Source organism: Garra rufa, chromosome 11, assembly GCF_049309525.1.
Source record: "Garra rufa chromosome 11, GarRuf1.0, whole genome shotgun sequence".
Classification (NCBI taxonomy): Eukaryota; Metazoa; Chordata; class Actinopteri; order Cypriniformes; family Cyprinidae; genus Garra; species Garra rufa.
Window position 1 is genome coordinate 27420656 of NC_133371.1, and position 20075 is coordinate 27440730.

Below are 20075 nucleotides of genomic sequence, written 5' to 3' on the forward strand. Positions count from 1 at the left end.
GAATGAAAGGTGATATCGTTTCTATTTAAAAATTGTGAGACCTGTATGTATATGTACAGTTGAGGTCAAAATCTTAGATACACCTTGCTGACTTTGCAAAATGGTAATTATTTTACCGAAATAGGAGGGATAATGCAAAATGCATGTTATTTTTTATTTAGAACTGACCTGAATAAAATATTTAACATAAAAGACGTTTTTATATAGTCCACAAGAGAAAAACAAAGGTTGAATTTATAGAATGACCAAAAACTATTCAAAAGTTTACATACGCTTGATTCTTAATACTGTGTTGTTACCTGAATGATCCACATCTGTGTTTTTTTTCTTTAGTGATAAGCTTTTAATGAGTCCCTTGTTTGTCCTGAACAGTCAAAATGCCCGCTGGTCCCACAAAGTCTTTGATTTTTCAGCATTTTTGGGTATTTCAACCCTTTCCAACAATGACTGTACGATATTGAGTCCATCTTTTCACACAGAGAACAACTGAGGGACTCTAATGCAACTATTACAGAAGGTTCAAACACAATGCATTGAGAGCCAGGGGGTGAAAACTTTTGAAATTTGAAGATACAGGAAAAAGTAACTAATTTTGTCTTCTGGGAAACAGGTAAGTATTTTCTGAAGGGCAGGACTAAACAAAAACAAAATGATATTTAGGCAAAATAAGACAAATGTACGCTTATTTATTATGCTCAAAAGTTTACACCCTTGCCTCTTAATACATAATTTTTCCTTCTGGGGCATCAGTGAGCGTTTGAACTTTCTGTAATAGTTGCATTTGAGTCCCTCAGTTGTCCTTAGTGTGAAAAGATGGATCTCAAAATCATAAAGTAACTGATGGAAAGGGTTCAAATACACAAAAATGCAGGAAAAAAACAGAATTTGTGGGACCTGAAGGATTTTTCTGAAGAACAGCAGGCAGTTTAACTTTTGAACAGGTTCATTTTTATAAATTCAACTATTATTTTCTCTTGTGGACTATATGTAAACATATTTTATGTTTAATATCTTACTCAGGTCAGTACTAAATAAAAAATAACATGCTTATTGTATGATCCTATAATGATTAACATTTTGCAGATTCTGCAAGGTGTATGTAAACTTTTGACCTCAACTGTACATTATACTTTTCTGTTTAACAAACTAAAATTACAATATTATGGCTTGTTGTAATAGCTGTTCGGTAAACAAGTGAACACAATAAAACATCCCCTGCTAGTGAGGCATGTTGTCACAAAAGGTCAGTCAGTGTGTGTGTTAAATGAACTGTACCTTTCCTAGGCAATAGCAACCTTTTGTAGCAAAGATTTTAAGGTATGTGCTTGTACAGAAACTGACCTAAAAATAACTTATCCAGAGTAAATAAATGAGGCGTTAACAAAATAACGAAAAATGACAATTAATAGTAATCTTTGTAGTAATAGTAATTTTACATTTGTAAAGGCCCCCAAAACATCAAACCTATGCTGACAGTACAAACTGTAAAGTTGAGTCTCTGATGTCTTTAATATGTAAATTATTTGTTTTTCCATACAAGCATTTACAAAAGTGCTAAATTTGATTGTAAGAATGGCTCATTGAATATAAATGTAATTGAAACTAGTACTCTACATGGAATGAATATGAAAATATATTTTCTCTGAGAGTGCAGATACCTGGGTTTAAGTGAATACCTTTTAGAATAATGTAATCTCCGTAGTAGCAATACAGTTACAGATGTTTAGCTTTGTGATACAAGCACGCTACCTAATAAATATAAAACACATCAGACATGCCCTTCCTTCAAGACCAGCACAGCATAAGCACCACCAAAGATCGACCGTTAAAGGTACTAAATTCTTCAGCATTTTTGGTGACCCTGAAAACAGCCAAATATTACATGGCTGTTTTACTTATGGCAACATTAAGTAACATACATAACATTTCCTGCGTTGTAATAATGTACCCAAGACAGATTTGACGTGGTACAATAACATAAACACTGACGTGATGCTTTTGCAATTACACAAAAATAAATTATGATTATCCACATACGTAAGCGGTAAAAAGTGACAAGTAATTGCATGAATTTAACAGTTAAGTTAATCCAAATAATGCGATAAAACTCTGAATGAGTGTCTGTTTTAAACATTATTTCATATATGTGATAAATGACACAAGATATAGTATTTCTGTAAGGCAACATGTTTGCAGTACCACATTTATCAGCTGCATATTCAGCATTTGCTTGCAACTAAGTTGATTAGCAGCTTTCCATCAAAGTCCTTTCTTCTCTTCAGGCCTTTTCACTTGTTTTGGCCTGTGTGTTGAAAGCACTGTCTGTGGGCTCACTTTGGAGTTGGCTGTCCTCTGTCTTTTTTGCTGAAAGACGTGTGGTTTCATCGTTCAAGTCTGTTGCGTGTTTCCCTGTGTCCTCATCGTTAAAGTCCTCCGTTTCTTTGACCTTATGCACAATGATGAGGTGTCTGCTGAGTGCTATCTGAGAGGTGAAACAAAGGCCGCAGTGCTGGCACTGGGGTGCGTCGCTGTCGGTTCTGTGTTGAGGTATGTGCTCCTGAAACTGGGCCTGGTTTTCAGAGGTAAAGCCACATTTGGCACAGCGATAAAGTGGCTTAAGTCGCTTGCCTGGAACGCTGGACGATGCATCACCATTTCCCGCTACGCCCAGAGCCTCCTCTGCTCTTCTTTTCCGTTTCTGAAAGAGAAAAATGTAGTTGCACGCGCTATACCTGAAGTTGTGCTTCCACAAAGTGAACTGTAATTACCTCGCTTGTGGGTTTGACCACCTCCCGAGATGCTAGCTTTGGCATCTGGCTGAAATCTGGGTTCTTGATTCCATGCATCAAGCTGATGTGGTTCATTAGCACAGAGTGATTAGTAAACGACATCTTCTCACTTGTGCAGTACCTTCAGGATTTTAAAAGAAACAACACATGAAAAAAAAACTTCTTTAAACATTAAATTGTTTAATTACACAGTGCAGTGATTTTACCAGCATGTGTAAACTTTCTTTCTCCCATCATGGTCACTGCGAAGGTGTCGTTTAAGACTCAACGGTGAATTGAAGGACATTTCACACAGTCGACATGGATGCTTTTTTACCGACTGCAAAACACCAGCACATTCAAATGTGAAGATTTTGGATCACACATACAGTTGAGGTCAAACGTTTACAACCCCCTTTCAGAATCTGCAAAATGGTAATTATAGTACTGACCTGAATGAGATATTTCACATAAAAGATGTTTACATATAGCCCACAAGAGAAAATATTAGTTGAGTTTATAAAAATGAACCCGTTCAAAAACTTACATCCCTGATTCTTAATACTGTGTTCTTACCTGAAAGATCCACAGTTTTTTTTTGTTTTGTTTAGTGATAGTTGCTCATGAGTCCCTTGTTTGTCCTGAACAGTTAAACTGCCTGCTGTTCTTCAGAAAAATCCTTCAAAAGGTCCCACAATTTTTTTGGTTTTCCAGCATTTTAGTGTATTTGAACCCTTTCCAACAATGACTATGATTTTGAGATCCAACATTTCACACTGAAGACAACTGAGAGACTCATATGCAACTATTAAAGAAGGTCTAAACGCTCACTGATGCTCCAGAAGGAAAAACAACGCATTAAGAGCCTGGGGGTGAAAACTTTTGAACAGAATGAAGATATGTACATTTTTCTTATTTTGCCTAAATATCATATTTTTTCATTTAGTACTGCCCTTTAGAGGCTACAGAAGATAGTTACATGTTTCCCAGAAGACAAATAAGTTAAATTCACCCTGATCTTCAAAAAGTTTACACCCCTGGCTTTTTTTGAGCCTTCTGTAATAGTTGCATAAGTGTCTCTCAGTTGTCCTCAGTGTGAAAAGATGGATCTCAAAATCATACAGGGTTACACAAAAATTGTTGGAAAACCAAAGAATTTGTGGGACTTGAAGGATTTTTCTGAAGAACAGGTCAGTACTAAATAAACAATTACATGCATTTTGTATGATCCCTCTTATTTTGGTAAAATAATTAACATTTTGCAGATTCTGAAAGGAAAAGATCTCACCTTGCCATGGCTGGTCTTCAGGTGATTGACATAGGTCTCTCTGTCGGGAACCCATAGGAGACATTCTCCACAGGTCCAACCAGCGTTCTTCATACTAACACCAGTACTTGGCTTCTGTGGAGCAGAACTCTCTCTTCCCTTCATGCAGGCCTCATTAATTGGTTTGCTCAACTTTGGTTGCAGGTTTTGTGGTGGCATTTTATCAGATAAAGATGTTGTCTCTGTCTTTTTGGGGCTTATTTCTGCTTCACCTCTGAAAACTCCATCATGAACAGTCTGCAGATGAAACAGAGAATTTACTTCACTTTTTGGATATAAATACTTTCTCAATAGCTGAATAATACAGGACCATGAGACATCTCTAGTGCTGTGGCAGTACAATGACATAAGAAACAGTGGTGGCAGATTAAAAAAATAAATGACCTGCTCTTTTTTCCACAATGCAACCACAAGCAGATTACAAAAATCTCTTGCACTTTGAATCTGCTACAAAATTCCTTTTCTGCTTATTTTTTGTTTATCCTGCAATCACATCCCGTGTTAATGGACAATTGTGACCCTGGACCACAAAACCAGTCATAAGGTTAAATTTTACAAAACTGAGATGTATACATCATATGAGAGCTCAATAAATAAGCTTTCTATTGATGTATAGTTTGTTAGGATAGGACAATATTTGACCGAGATACATCTATTTGAAAATCTGGAATCTAAGGGTGCAAAAAAATAAAAAAACTGAGAAAATCACCTTTCAAGTTGTCCAAATTAAGTTCTTAACAATGCATATTACTAATCAAAAATTACATTTTGATTTACAGGTTTACAGTAGGAATTACAAAAAATCTTAATGTAACATCTTTATATCAACATCTTTGTATCTTTACTTAATTTCCTAATTTTTGACATAAAAGAAAAATCAATAATTTTGACCCATACAATGTATTTTTGGCTATTGCTACAAATATACCCCAGCGACTTAAGACTGGTTTTGTGGTCCAGGGTCACAATTTTGTATGTTTTTGTTACTCTGTGTGTTGACTGTGTTCATCAAGGTACAGCATTCTGCCTTTTCTGTTGTTAAAAGGTATTGTAATTATTTGGCAAATCAAACATATCTCCCTAAAAAAAAAAAAAAACAGAACTAAGAACATTGGTGTCACACTGAACGACCACCTGTCATTTGCAAGCACCCCACTGCAACTGACATACTCTCATCTTGACTACTACATGCCTCCCAGCATGCAATCAAACTCATGCAGCTCATGCAGAAGGCTAGTATTATCTCTTTCAAAAATATTTGGGTTACCTTAAAGGGATAGTTCACCCAAAAAAGAAAATTATGTCATTAATTACTCAATCTTTTGTCGTTCCAAACCCATAGGACCTTCGTTCATTTTCGGAACACAAATTGTTGAGTAGTTGAGTTGAGCTGCACACAAAAAGTATTCTTGTAGCTTCTTAAAACTAAGGTTGAACCACTGATGTCACTATCTTATTGATGTCCTTACTACCTTTCTGGGCCTTGAACAGTTGTGTTGCTGTCTATGCAGGATAAGAAAGCTTTCAGATTTCATCAAAAATATCCCAATTTGTGTTCCAAAGATGAACAAAGGTCTTATGGGTTTAAAACAACATGTGGGTGAGGCTTTGAAATACAAGTTGGAGCACATTTGTGACCCTGGACCACAAAACCAATCATAATGTCAATTTTTAGAAATTGAGATTTATACATCATCTGAATAAATGAAAACTGAATAAATAAATTTTCCCTTGATGTGTGGTTTGTTAGGATAGGACAATATTTGGCCGAGAATCTGAAATCTGAGGGTGCAAAAAATCTAAATATTGAGAAAATCGCCTTTAAAGTTGTCCAAATGAAGTTCTTAACCATGCATATTACTATGCAAAAATTAAGTTTTGATACATTTATGGTAGGAAATTTACAAAATATCTTCATGGAACATCTTCTTTACTTAATATCCTTATGAATTGTGGCATAAAAAATATAATTTTAACCCATACAATGTATTTTTTGAGGTCCAGGGTCACATTTCAGATGATGAAAAAAATGTGACTTATATTCTGGAAAATACAGTATATGTACAGTCGTGGCCAAAAGTTTTGAGAATGACACAAATATTAATTTTCACAAAGTTTACTGCTAAACTGCTTTTAGATCTTTGTTTCAGTTGTTTCAGTGATGTACTGAAATATAATTACAAGCACTTCATATGTTTCAAAGGCTTTTATCGACAATTACATGACATTTATGCAAAGAGTCAGTATTTGCAGTGTTGGCGCTTCTTTTTCAGGATCTCTGCAATTCGACTGGGCATGCTCTCAATCAACTTCTGGGCCAAATCCTGACTGATAGCAACACATTCTTTCATAATCACTTCTTGGAGTTTGTCAGAATTAGTGGGTTTTTGTTTGTCCACCCGCCTCTTGAGGATTGACCACAAGTTCTCAATGGGATTAAGATCTGGGGAGTTTCCAGGCCATGGACCCAAAATTTCAACGTTTTGGTCCCCGAGCCACTTAGTTATCACTTTCGCCTTATGGCACGGTGCTCCATCGTGCTGCAAAACGCATTGTTCTTCACCAAACTGTTGTTGGATTGTTGGAAGAAGTTGCTGTTGGAGGGTGTTTTGGTACCATTCTTATTCATGGCAGTGTTTTTGGGCAAAATTGTGAGTGAGCCCACTCCCTTGGATGAGAAGCAACCCCCCACATGAATGGTCTCAGGATGCTTTACTGTTGGCATGACACAGGACTGATGGTAGCGCTCACCTTTTCTTCTCCGGACAAACCTTTTTCCAGATGCCCCAAACAATCAGAAAGAGGCTTCATCGGAGAATATGACTTTGCCCCAGTCCTCAGCAGTCCATTCGCCATACTTTTTGCAGAAGATCAATCTGTCCCTGATGTTTTTTTTTTTTTTTTGGAGAGAAGTGGCTTCTTTGCTGCCCTTCTTGACACCAGGCCATCTTCCAAAAGTCTTGGCCTCACTGTGTGTGCAGATGCGCTCACACCTGCCTGCTGCCATTCCTGAGCAAGCTCTGCACTGGTGGCACTCCAATCCCGCAGCTGAATCCTCTTTAGGAGACGATCCTGGCGCTTGCTGGACTTTCTTTGACGCCCTGAACCTGAAGCCTTCTTAACAAGAATTGAACCTCTTTCCTTGAAGTTCTTGATGATCCTATAAATTGATGATTTAGGTGCAATCTTAGTAGCCACAATATCCTTGCCTGTGAAGCCATTTTTATGCAACGCAATGATGGCTGCACGCGTTTCTTTGCAGGTCACCATGGTTAACAATGGAAGAACAATGATTTCAAGCATCACCCTCCTTTTAACATGTCAAGTCTGCCATTCTAACCCAATCAGCCTGACATAATGATCTCCAGCCTTGTGCTCGTCAACATTCTCACCTGAGTTAACAAGACGATTACTGAAATGATCTTAGCAGGTCCTTTAATGACAGCAAAGAAATGCAGTGGAAAGTTTTTTTTTTTCGGGATTAAGTTCATTTTCATGGCAAAGAAGGACTATGCAATTCATCTGATCACTCTTCATAACATTCTGGAGTATATGCAAATTGCTATTATAAAAACTTAAGCAGCAACTTTTCCAATTTCCAATATTTATGTAATTCTCAAAACTTTTGGCCATGACTGTACATTATTAGATTTATTCAAACAACACTACTTGCATACGTACACAGGAAGTACTTGATTTAATAATGTTCATAATTGTATCCTTACCATCTGGTAATTATAACAGTCTCAAATGATGCACTTTTTGAAAGCTGGTTAATAACATCTGCTAAATGTCTTAAATGTAAATGTTTGGTAGTGCCAGACAGTAGCATTTTATATAAAATGTTTTAGGAATGAACTCACACCTCAAAAGCAATAAATACATTATTCAGTGAAGTTTTACCTTCATAAGTAAATTATTGTGCACAGTTATAATCTACAGTAGCAACAGCAGGCTTTTGTCTCTTAAAGGAACACTCCACTTTTTTTGGAAATAGGCTCATTCTCCAACTCCCCCAGAGTTAATAAGTTGATTTTTACCGTTTTGAAATCCATTCAGCTGTTCTCCTGTTCTGGCAATATCACTTTTAGCATAGCTTAGCATAGATCATTGAATCCTATTAGACCAATAGCATCGCGTTCAAAAATGACCAACGAGTTTCCATATTTGTCCTATTTAAAACTTGACTCTTCTGTAGTTATATCGTGTACTAATACCAGTGGAAATGCAAAGCTGCGAGTTTCTAGGCTGATAAGATTAGGAACTACACTCCCATTCCGGCGTAATAGTCAAGGAAGTTTGCTGCCATAATATGGCCGAAGCAGGCGGAGTATTATCAGAAATGAGTTCCCAGCTAGTTTAGCATTTGCACATGTGCTGCGTGGTATTACTGCTCCTGCTTCGGCCATATTACGGCAGCAAACTTCCTTGACTATTACGCCGGAATGGGAGTGTAGTTCCTAATCTTATCAGCCTAGAAAATTGAAGCTTTGCATTTCCACTGGTCTTAGTACACGATATAACTACAGAAGAGTCAAGTTTTAAATAGGACAAATATTGAAACTCGTTGGTCATTTTTGAATGTGATGCTATTGGTCTAATAGGATTCAATGATCTATGCTAAGCTATGCTAAAAGTGATATGGCCAGAACAGAAGAACGGCTGAATGGATTTCAAAACGGTAAAAATCAACTTATTAACTCGGGGAGAGTTGGAGAATGAGCCCATTTCCAAAAAAAGTGGAGTGTTCCTTTAAATAGATAGTTCACCCAAAAATTATTTTTTTTTACTCTCCATGCATTCTAGGTGTATATGACTTCCTTCTTTCAGACAAATCCAATCAGTTATGTTAATGATCATGGCAATAGGTGGGTGTTTCTCTTCATCAGTCTAAAGCAAGTCCAATAAAGTGCATCCATCCATAATAAAAAGTGCCTCACACAGCTCCGGGGCGTGAATAAAGGACTCCTGTAGTGAATCGATGCATTTTTACAAAAAAATATCCATATCTAAAGAGTAATTATCACTTTAATCTAGCTTGCACCAACTGGTCGTACACAGAAGCCAATCTGGGTGGACATATGACGTCTGTGTTGCGCATGCGCCAATGTGACTCGAGAGTACCAATGTTTGTTTACAAGAGCAAAGGAAGCAATGTCTCCTCTTGGTTTATATCAAAATTTCCCAACATATTTCCTTTACAATTCCTTGTTTTGTACTTCTATTTCGTGACCGTTGTTTTGTTTTCTCCACGGCACGTCCGCATTCGTCATGTCTGAGCAGTGCATGCGCACTGTTAATAATTTTTTCAGATTGGATTTGTCTGAAAGAAGGAAATCATTTACACCTAGGATGCCTGGAGGGTGAATAAATAATAAGCTAATTTTCATTTTTGAATGAACAAACTCTTTAAGTATACATGACAAGGGCAATGCTTAATCAAATATTTGACATAATATCACAAATTTCATGTCACCCCTGTCTTTTGCAGCAAGTGCACAATGCCAAGACCAGTTGTACTCTGATTAACAGTTCTACAAGGTAGACAAAGCCAAGCTACAATCACACTGTTAGAAATTAGGTCTGCTTGTTCGACTTCACAGAAATCTGGCTGTTACAATTTCTGTCTGACAAAAGGGTTTATACAGTGGAGATCAAAATTAGAGAACCTGTCATTTAGAACAACTTATTAGAATCATATTTGAAGTTATCCTAAGAGTTTTTAAGCATATTTCATAAATTAATTGCATTCTGAAGCACAATATAAAAAACTAAATATTTGAAAAAATCTGGCACCTGGTGCAAATTTTCTTTTGTCCAGGTGAAGGCCAAAGGGATGGCCCTTTCAGCTATTGCAAGAGAAGTTGGTCATTCCGAATATACGATTTCTCAAATCTCGCTGGTTTACAATGACACTATTTCATTCAAGTCCACCAAAACAGCACAGGAAGACAGGATAATGCAGACACTCTCAATGGGGAATTGGTTCAACACTGCAGCTGGAATTGCGTGCCAAGTGGTTACTGTTCTCTAATTGTAACACTTTTCTAAAAATAACACATTTGATGTTTTGTCAAAATTGTTAGTAGAACACTGGTATACCTTAGGGGTGGGCAATATGACCTAAAATTAATATCACAGTATTTTTCATCTTTTGAACGGTGACGGTATAATATCACGGTATTACTTTTTTTGGTACATTTTGGGAGGAGTAGCCTGTCCTGTCCCTTTAGTATGTGAATAAAGTTAATATTTTTTATAATATAATAAGTAAATGGTAGGTATCCTAAATAAAAAAGAGACATGGGAGAGTATTATGCATTCTCAACATATTTATTTTTATTTTTATTTTATTAAAAACCTAAAGATCTTACTTAACAGTGTACAACAAAACAAAAAATATTTTTTATTGAAATTTAATTTCTGCAATATTTAAAACCTTTAAATAACTGGGGAAAATCAACCCATGGCAACAGTTTAAAAGTAGACCAATTCTGTGGGGAAAAACGCGGACTTGGCAACCCTGCATCCAACACGAGCTGCTGGAGTTAATGTCATTGCACACACGAGTACGAAATATCTGTCCTAGATTTTTTCACATTAAAAAAAAAATACAGGTTATGTTAATCGAGTTTACACACTGTCTCTGAAACTTTCGTCCGTCATACAAACATTCGGATCGTGTTTGATTTTCTGCATTTTCTCATCCATAATAAGCATTTTGATAAGGATGGCGAATATGAGAAAACTAAAAAAACAAACGCATACGAAATTCGGACTCAGTGTACAATGACTTTTAGATTTGAATGATCACGGGTCGAAAGTAAAGAGAGATGACACAAATAGACTGGAGGATTTGCTGCAATCTTGTACTCACTGACAAATATCTATTATAAGATGTTCTGCTCCCTTTACACAGAGTGTGCGTTATCGCAAAATCAAAAGTAAAAGTAAACAGCGCGAGCACTCATTTAAAAGCGATTTCTATACCCTGCATATTGAAAGTGCGAAAATTATATACAATATTAGTTCGCCTGTGTAAATCGCTGTGTAAATCCTTCGGCCGGCCGACGGGGAAAAGTCACGTTTTTTTTTTGCCACTCTGCCACTGGTATAGGCTACAGGCCCGACCTTTCTTCACGATGTTTCACCAGTCGTTTAATGGCCACTCCCCTTTTACCTACTGTACCACCTGCAAAGCTGATACGAATATGTTTTACTTTTATATTTACAACAATATATATAGTATAAGGACAGGTATTCAGACCACAACTGAACGTTTGAAGAAAATTTAATGCCTTATTATTTAGAATGAGCTATTATTGATGTAAATGCAGCCGTTCGAGGCACATAATTGATTTATTACGGTATTGACTGTATTAGAAAATCCATGTCGTGGCGCAATGTCACACCGGTGCTGACTATGACACCGGTGTACCGTCCAGCCCTAGTATACCTTAATATATTCCTTAAAATTTTGAGCTATGAAGATTAACAATATTTCAGAGCAAAAATGTTAATAGTCTATTAATAGCATTTTAATAGTCTAAACTAAACTAAAACTAGTTTGATAAGGCAATATGTGCACAAACATTTTCCTCAATTACCCTAGATGACCGCAACTGTGTCAGTTACACATTGCAATGACCAACAGGACTACAAGTAGCTACAAACCTTAAAATGTTGCACCAAAAGTAGTTTCTCTGGGAAGAATGAAGTGCACTCTGGACACTTGAACACACATATCCGATGATGAAAATGTTGATACAACAACTGCTTCCTCTTGAAGACTGTTTCACAGGAACACTTGTAGATCACCCTGCACAGAACAGAATGTATAGAACAGATGTAACTCCTCAACACAGTTCTAAGAACATCTATTAAAGGGATAGTTCATCCAAAAATGTAAATTTGATGTGTATCTGCTTATCCCCAGGGCATCCAAGATGTAGGTGACTTTGTTTCTTCAACAGAACACAGAGCTTTTCATCCGGCTCGTTACACGTGTACGCGCTCTGACGTAGTATACGCAAATGCTGGAAGTGATCTGTCGCATATATACGACACTCATTGTTTACACAGTGCACAGAGATTGTGGGTATAGCGGCTATTCAAAATGGTAATAACTTGCGCTTATCCCGATTGTTCAAACCGATTTAAAGCTTTAAGATTACGTTTGCTTGCGCAAACTCATCCGGGACTTTTCACCGATCTCCCTTCCGCCGTTTGCGTATTATACGTCAGAGCACGTACACGTGTAACGACCCAGATGAAAAGCTTGTGCTCAGGACAGATGGACGTGGCTGTGTATCAAAGGTAAAAAATTATATATATACTGTTCAGTTTCTCGCAAAAAACGAAAGTTTCGTGTCTTAGGACATCAATGTATCGTCACGAGCCGCAGGGTGTAATTTTAATTTGTCTGTGCATGTTTTTTTTTTTTACTTTTAAAGGTCTGGTGCCCATCCACTTCCATTATTTGGCTGGCAGACTGCACTGGTTTTCGTTAAAAATCTTTGTGTTTTGTTGAAGAAGCAAAGTCACCTACATCTTGGATGCCCCGGGGGTAAGCAGATAAAGATCAAATTTTCATTTTTGGGTGAACTATCCCTTTAAGAATGAATTTATGGAATAACAGATCAGCAGATGCACTTACTGATGGTTGGGTTCACAGCCAGCATGCTTGTTTTTTACATGCATCTGACAGCCATCAGAAGATTTGAAGGCTACAGGACAGATAGTGCACTTATAGAAGACCTCACAATGCTTCTCCTCAATGTGACTCTTCAAGAGGGACAGGGACATGAAAAGCATTTCACAATGCAGACACCTGAAAGAAATTTGAGTGGATCAGTGAGAGAGCGAAGAGAAGAGAACACAAAAAACATCTATGGTCTTAGAACGAAAGCTCATTGGTTTAGAGGTCACCGATCAAGGTACTTACGAGTACCCAATTTTACGGGTATAGTGAAGACAATTCTCTTTCACATGCTTCTGGATGTCCACTGAGCGACTGAGTGCCCCACATTCAGGACAGCAATAAGGAGATTTGTGTGAATGAATGCGCAGATGGGCCCTGTAGCTGCACTTGTTGGGTAGCAGCATTGAGCAAACCTTGCACATCTGCATTTAAAGAAAGCAAACATAAGGGTCAATCACACAGAAAAGTATCCAGAAGTAATAAAAGAGTATCTAGAAAAAAACACGTATAACATATTCATATAGAACACGTGACAAGTTCTTAGAAATGTATTCTTTGTATTTACTCCGATTTCATAGGCTTTTGAAAAACTCTCTATATAGTACAATGACCATCAAGTAAAAGGTAATAACATTTCTTCCTGATACCTTCAAAACAATTGAAATTCAATAGCGTAAAAGGTAATGCCAAAATACTTTTCATAAAAATGTAATGAAGTGTTTTTGATTTTATGTACTCACAAAAATATCCTAATTTAATACAGAAGTTAGTTCCTTCATCCTCACAAATTATTTGGTTTTTCAGCATTTCTGTGTATTTGAACCCTTTCCAACAATGACTGTATGATTTTGAGATCCATCTTTTCACACTGAGGACAACTGAGGGACTCATATGCAACTATTACAGAAGGTTCAAATGCTCACTGATGCTCCAGAAGGAAACACAATGGATTAAGTGCAGGGGGGTGAAAACTTTTGAATTTGAAGACCAGACTAAATTTAACTTATTTTGTCTTCTGGAAAACATCTTCTGTAGCTTCTGAAGGGCAATATTAAATGAAAACATATGATACAAAATAAGAAAAATGCACACATCTTCATTCTGTTTAAAAGTTTTCACCCCTGGCTCTAAATGCATCGTTTTTCCCTCAGTCCCTCAGTTGTCCTCAGTGTGAAAAGATGGATCTCAAAATTATTGAGATTGTCAATTGTCATTTTTGGAAAGTGTTCAAATACACAAAAATGCAGAAAAACCAAAGAATTTGTGGGACCTGAAGGTTGTTTTTATAAATTCAATTGTTATTTTTTCTTGTGTACTATATATATATATATATATATATATATATATATATATATATAAATGTCTTTATGTGAAACTCCTTATTCAGGTCAGTACTAAAGAAATAAAATGCATTTTCTATAATCTGTCTTATTTTGTTGAAATAGTTAACATTTTGCAGACTCTGCAAGGTGTATGTAAAGTTTTGATCACAACTGTAAAAATTGTATTGCCATAATCACGACCCATTTCAAATATTTACGTGCTTTTCTTCTCTTACTTCTTTTTGTTCTTAACAACCCCTACTCGCTGTCCTGGAGCAGTTATGAAATATTGTTCTAGTAAATACTTTTCAGCATTTTAGTATTTAATTTTCCAGTAATAAATATGCATGAAAATTACATAGAAGTGCAACAGTGACCACACTGTGTTCGGCAGTGGTCAAAAAAGATTTAAACTGCAAATTTTGATTTTTTTTTTTCTTTTTTGTAAACTCAGAGATGTGGATTCGGACAGCAATTAAATTACCACATGACCTTGGCGTTTGTCAAAAAATAACGGGTGGGTGGTGGGCGAAAACACCATAATTCGGGATTCAGATTTCAATAAAATCAGAGACTAACCCTTGTAAATGTTGAAATATGCTTACGTCCCCAAAATAAATAATTACAGTCCGAATCTTGCTTAAAGGGTTAGTTCACCCAAAAAAAATAAATAAATTAGCCCATCGTTTACTCACCCTCAAGGCTTCTTTTGGACTGTGAAACTAAAACACAGGGCAATTTTTAAAACAACTCTGACTGGATTCGTCTAAAAGAAGAAAGTCATATACACCTAAGATGCCTTCCTTGAGGGTAAGTAAATCAAGGGCTAATTTTCATTTTAGGCTGAACTAACCCTTTAAGTTCCGTTTTGTGATTCCAGTAGTCTATTAATTTGACTCACCAGACCTTCAGCCTCCGTTGACCTCTGATAGTGACCCGCAAGTGCTGTGTAGTCTGACATCTGTTTATTACAGTCCAGACATTTGAATCCATGTTTAATAACTTTGTCGGGATAAAGTGGCAAGACCACTTGGCTTCTGGCTGACTCTGTGGTGGTGTTCCCGCAAGGTATCGGATTTACAGACTGCTTAGGCCTGGTAGGCGCCAGCATCTGTTCAACAGCAATGGGCTTCATAAACAACTGAGTGCACTGCATCACCATGCCTTTGTTTTTGTGATCTCGAGCGTGTGCCAGAAGAGCACATTTGTTAAAAAACACCAATGTTTTGGAGCAGTGGGTGCACGCGACTTCAATATGCACACTCCTGCGGCTGTAATGGTAAGCAAGACTCTTTTCCAGCCCGAATGAGTCTCCACATTCTAGGCAGCAATAGCCTTGTGGTGGGAGCTTGATATTGCTGCCTGGTGGTGGACTCAGGTCGGGAACATATGTTGGCACTGGGTTTGAGTAATTCAACAGTCTGTTTAACGTTCCAGCTGCGGTATTTGGAACAACAGCTCGTGTATTTGGAGAGACTTTTTTAACCTGATGCACCAATGGTACAGAACTGCACAACTGAGAGGGCTCCTGTCTATTGGTGGAAGACCTTGCTGTAACCGAGGCAGCTACGCTATGTGGGACTAGATTTAGGTTTGCTAAGTGTAATGCCTTCGGAAGGTAGTTTGTATTAGCCAAAGAGCCAATCTGAGCAGAAGCAGGCTTCTTTTGCTTGTTGCCACCAAGCGTTGTCTTAAGAGCATGACAGTTATTTTGGGTTTGAGGTTTCCTTACTGATTTCGTGCTGGATTTGCCTCCTAGTATAGGTGTCTTTGAGGCTTCCTGCTTTCCATCTTCAAAAATGACCTCTGAAATAGTATCATTTGAACGATACACAGGTAATGTTTTTGAGAAGGCGTCTTCAACTGAAGACTGAGATGGCGACGAACCAAATGGTGATGTAAGATCTTCAGTTTCAGAGTCTGGCAATATGCTCGTGACGGTGCGTTTGATTTCTCCAGATGAGGTTTTGATTGTCTTTATTCTGACTCGTGGGATGGCTGGAGGCGAGCCAGCAGCGACAGCTGGAGATGCTTTACCGCTGCTGTCACTGCATATACTCATTGGGCTGTCGGGCTGTTTCGCGAAACGTTTCACCACCTCCAGAGGACTTCTTGGGCTCCTAGGCGATATTGGTACTTTTGGACTAATTTTCATGGTCTCTTTTGGGGTGACCGCAAAGTCCTTGGAATTAGTTTGCCCACCTGGATCCTTTTTAGCATTCAGGGCTACTAATGCATCAAGGCAGGAGGACAATCTGGAGCTGTGAGCTTTGACACATGGACGGGGAGAAGAAATATTTTCCTCAGCACAATCTTGCATGCTGTCACTCTTAGTCTCAGAAATTTGTTCAACCGTATCATCACAACCAAGATCATCCACACCTTTTGAATCAGGATTGAACGACAAGCTGGATGCGTCTGGTTTACCATGATTGTCTAAAACAGGAAGAGGCGAAGATGTAAAAAGTGAATCAGATGGGAAGTACGAGGTCTCTGCAGATTTCGGACGGTCATCGATTCCGTTGCTATGAATGTCTTCAGACTCAGGGCTGGATATCGGGCTAAACTGAGGCATAGATGCTGACAAAGAGGGAGATTTTTCATTCTTATAGAGGACAGGAATCTTTTCCATGGAACGTCTTGAGCAGTCTCCGTTGATGGAAGAGCTCTCCAGTCTTGGATAGCTAGAGGGATGTGTATCCAGTGAGCCTGCAGAGCTTTTGAACCCATTTTGTAAAAGGTGCCCCAAATGAGAGCTCTCCTTCTCCACAAGGTTTTCATAGGAGTTCTGGCGGCTAGTATTTTTTACTATAACACTGACAACTGGGGCATCGGTTGCAGGCACTGGGTGAGGGATCAAAACCGTGGCATCCATGCACATCTCCGAGTGCTTAAGGTGTCCCTCTCCCTCATCTTGATTACCGTGAATGGCCTCTTTGGCATCCAAACTGGTCGCATCAGGGATGTCAAAGGCAGCCAGGAGATCATCAAAATCAGGGGTCTTCATATCACCCATGATTGGAGGCTTTCAAAACCTGAAGCAGTAACATGTCAAGAGAAATCAAATCACATATGTGACCCCACAAAACTAGTCATTACGGTGATTTTTTTTTTTTAATTGAGATTTATACATAATCTGAAAGCTGAATAAATAAGCTTTCCATTGATGTATGGTTTGTTAGGACAATATTTGAAGATCTGAGGGTGCGAAAAAATCTAAATACAGAGAAAATCACCTTTAAAGCAAACTTAGCAATGCATATTACTAATCAAAAATTAAGTTTTGATATATTTATGGTAAACATTTTCATGGAACATGATTTCTACTTAATAACCTTTGATTTTTGGCATAAAAGAAAAATCAATCATTTTGACCCATGCAATGTATTTTTGGCTATTGCTACAAATATACCTGTGCTACCTAAGATCTGGTTTTGTGGTCCAGGGTTACATACATTTCAAAACAATAATTTAATACCAGAATTAACATGCATAAAACCACATCTACGATCTACGAAATATGTATATATACATATATGCATATACAAAACTGAATTTCTTTATAATCACCATTTGATTCCTGGTTAATTCATCTCAGTAGTTGATGGTCTCCATCAGCTTTGCTGCTGTACACCTTCATCTGTATTGCACTGACACTTTCAGCAACTTCCATAGTACTGATCCAACAAGCTCAAAGACTTGTTTATGGAAACTTTGACTCCGTTCAAAGCATTTTAACATTAGAATACGGTATTTGACATAACTACACTCGTTTTTTAGCCAATCAAATTTACCTTAGTACAACGTTAGTTACACAGCCTGTCACCCTCACCTAAATTATTTAAACACGCACATTGTCGGAGAATTTGTTTTAGAACGATAGAACACCTTTTCACAGGCGTTACGTAAATAAAAAAACAACATTTAACAAAAGCTACAATGTTTTTTTATACGAGGATGTTACACAGCTAACATTAGCTTATATGCTAACTGAGAAAACAAACCTTCGCCAAGCTAACAAACGTTTTTAAAAACATTGCTCACGGCGTAATTGATACGATTTAATTCCGTTAAACAAGACCTATCGTTTTATATATGTTTTATAATGTTAATACAGATGAGAGAGTATGTATGAAGAAAGTAAAGCGGTTCGTATTGACAGAAGCTTTAGCTGTGCAGTCGGGTGCGCGCTTGCATCCCAGCTCTGTAAATAACGCAAACCTGCGGAAATAATGGAACAGTCTGCGAGTATACAGCCAAAGACGCTTTTAAAGCAACATTTCAAAAGCCATGCAAATGGATGAGCAAGTCAGCGTAAGGTATGATTGATTTGTGAGGTTTATAAAAGTGAGTTGTTTACAGTTGCCCGCTGTCTGCTAGCTAACAGCTCTCTCCCCTTCCTGTGTGCGCTAGGACCCCGCTCTCAACGCCACACACGGGCCGTGGCTCAAATTCTGAGAAGCTACCTACATAGACAGCATTTTGGACAGCATCCTCGAAAATTTAGGTCTGCAGAAATGCAGTCTAGGCGCAAATAGCGACAAATAGTCTCTTCAAACAACAATCAAAGAGCAACTATTGCATATAGCGTGTTTATAAGGGCGTTTGTTTATATGGATGGGACAAATTACATCTTGGAAAAAGTCGTACGACTGAGTGTTGTTTTTTTGAGGCTCTGCTTTAAAAAAATAGTAGCATATAAAGTAACCAAAACCCTCTTAGATTATAGTATGTGGGTGTAAACGTGTAAAGTGTTGTTTAAATTCTTGCTCAATATTAGCAATCTTAAACCTTAACCTTATGTTTGAAATGTTTACAATTTATATATTTTTTTTTTGACAACGCTGGTCTTTTTTTCTACAGATTAGATTAAACTGAGGTATAGACTTTGACTGGGTGGAAACGCTTTCTGTCCACTGAAAACAGTGAAATCTTTCTGAAGAAACTGCCAAGACAAAGGTAGGTAAGATTAGGGTTAACTTGTGCTGACAACACGTGTAGCCTAGGTGTATTTATTATTTATTAAAACACTTATTGCTTTGAGAATACACTACCAGTCAAAAGGTTTTTATGTTTAGATTTTTTTTAATGTTTTTTTTTAACAAACCTGCATTTATTTTCCAAAATACAGTAAAAGCAGTAATATTGTGAAATATTTTTATTATTTAAAATAGCTGCTTTCTATTTGAATATATTTTATTTATTTTAAAATATATTAACTCATCAGATTATTCTGTGCTTCATGACAGTTTCACTATTAAATATGCAGGCTCCTAATGTACATAAGCTCTTAACACTTACCTTAACATTTTTTTAGAATTCTTTGATGAATAGGAAGATTCAAAGATCAGCATTTATTAAATAAGTCTCTTCTGCTCGCCAAGCCTGCATTTATTTGATCCAAAGTACAGCAAAAACAGTAAAGCTTTGAAATATTTTTACTATTTAAAATAACTGCTTTCTAATATGAATATATTTTAAAATTTAATATGTTTCTATGATCAACTTATTATTATTATTATTATCACCAATATTAAAAACAGCTGTGTAATTTTTTTTCAGGATTCATTGATAAATAGAAAGATCCAAAGATCAGCATTTATTTCAAATAAAAAGCTTTTGTAACACTATATACCATTCAAAAGCTTAAAGTTAGTTTAGTTTTTTGGGAAAGAAATGATAGAAAACGTGATGATAAAGATATTTATAATGTTACCAAAGATTTCTATTTCAGATAAATGCTGTACTTTTGAACTTTTACTCATCAAAGAAACCTGAAAAAAATCTACTCAGCTAGTTTCAACATAATAATAATCATTAAAATATTTTTGAGCAGCAAATCATAATATTGCTAAAAATTCAGCTTTGAATTTACATAATTAAATATTTTACATTACATCTTCAAATAAATGCAGGCTTGGTGAGTAAAAGAGACTAAGATTAAAAATCTTACTGTT

At 37.0% G+C, this 20075-nt stretch overlaps 1 protein-coding gene across 1 annotated transcript; it reads right to left on the reverse strand.

Annotated features, from left to right (window-relative positions):
- Positions 1–1402: 1402 nt before the first annotated feature.
- On the reverse strand, positions 1403–18530 carry LOC141345786 (zinc finger protein 592-like). Its single transcript, XM_073850685.1, has 9 exons — positions 17689–18530; positions 15020–17153; positions 13040–13218; positions 12752–12925; positions 11770–11914; positions 4057–4332; positions 2996–3108; positions 2769–2910; positions 1403–2698 (listed from the first exon to the last, which is right to left on the reverse strand). Exons 2-9 carry the CDS (start codon positions 17132–17134, stop codon positions 2279–2281), a joined length of 3564 nt encoding a protein of 1187 aa, XP_073706786.1. The 5' UTR covers positions 17135–17153; positions 17689–18530; the 3' UTR covers positions 1403–2278.
- Between the last annotated feature and the right edge of the window lie 1545 nt (positions 18531–20075).

Bases quoted from the DNA above. Each gene is read 5' to 3' on its own strand.
- LOC141345786 (XM_073850685.1), bottom strand. From the start codon at position 17,134: ATGGGTGATATGAAGACCCCTGATTTTGATGATCTCCTGGCTGCCTTT. The intron at 11,915-12,751 runs GTAAGTGCATCT...TGTTCTGTGCAG, and splicing joins GGCTGTGAACCCAACCATCA to GGTGATCTACAAGTGTTCCT. The intron at 2,911-2,995 runs GTAAAATCACTG...AAAATCCTGAAG, and splicing joins AAGAAAGTTTACACATGCTG to GTACTGCACAAGTGAGAAGA.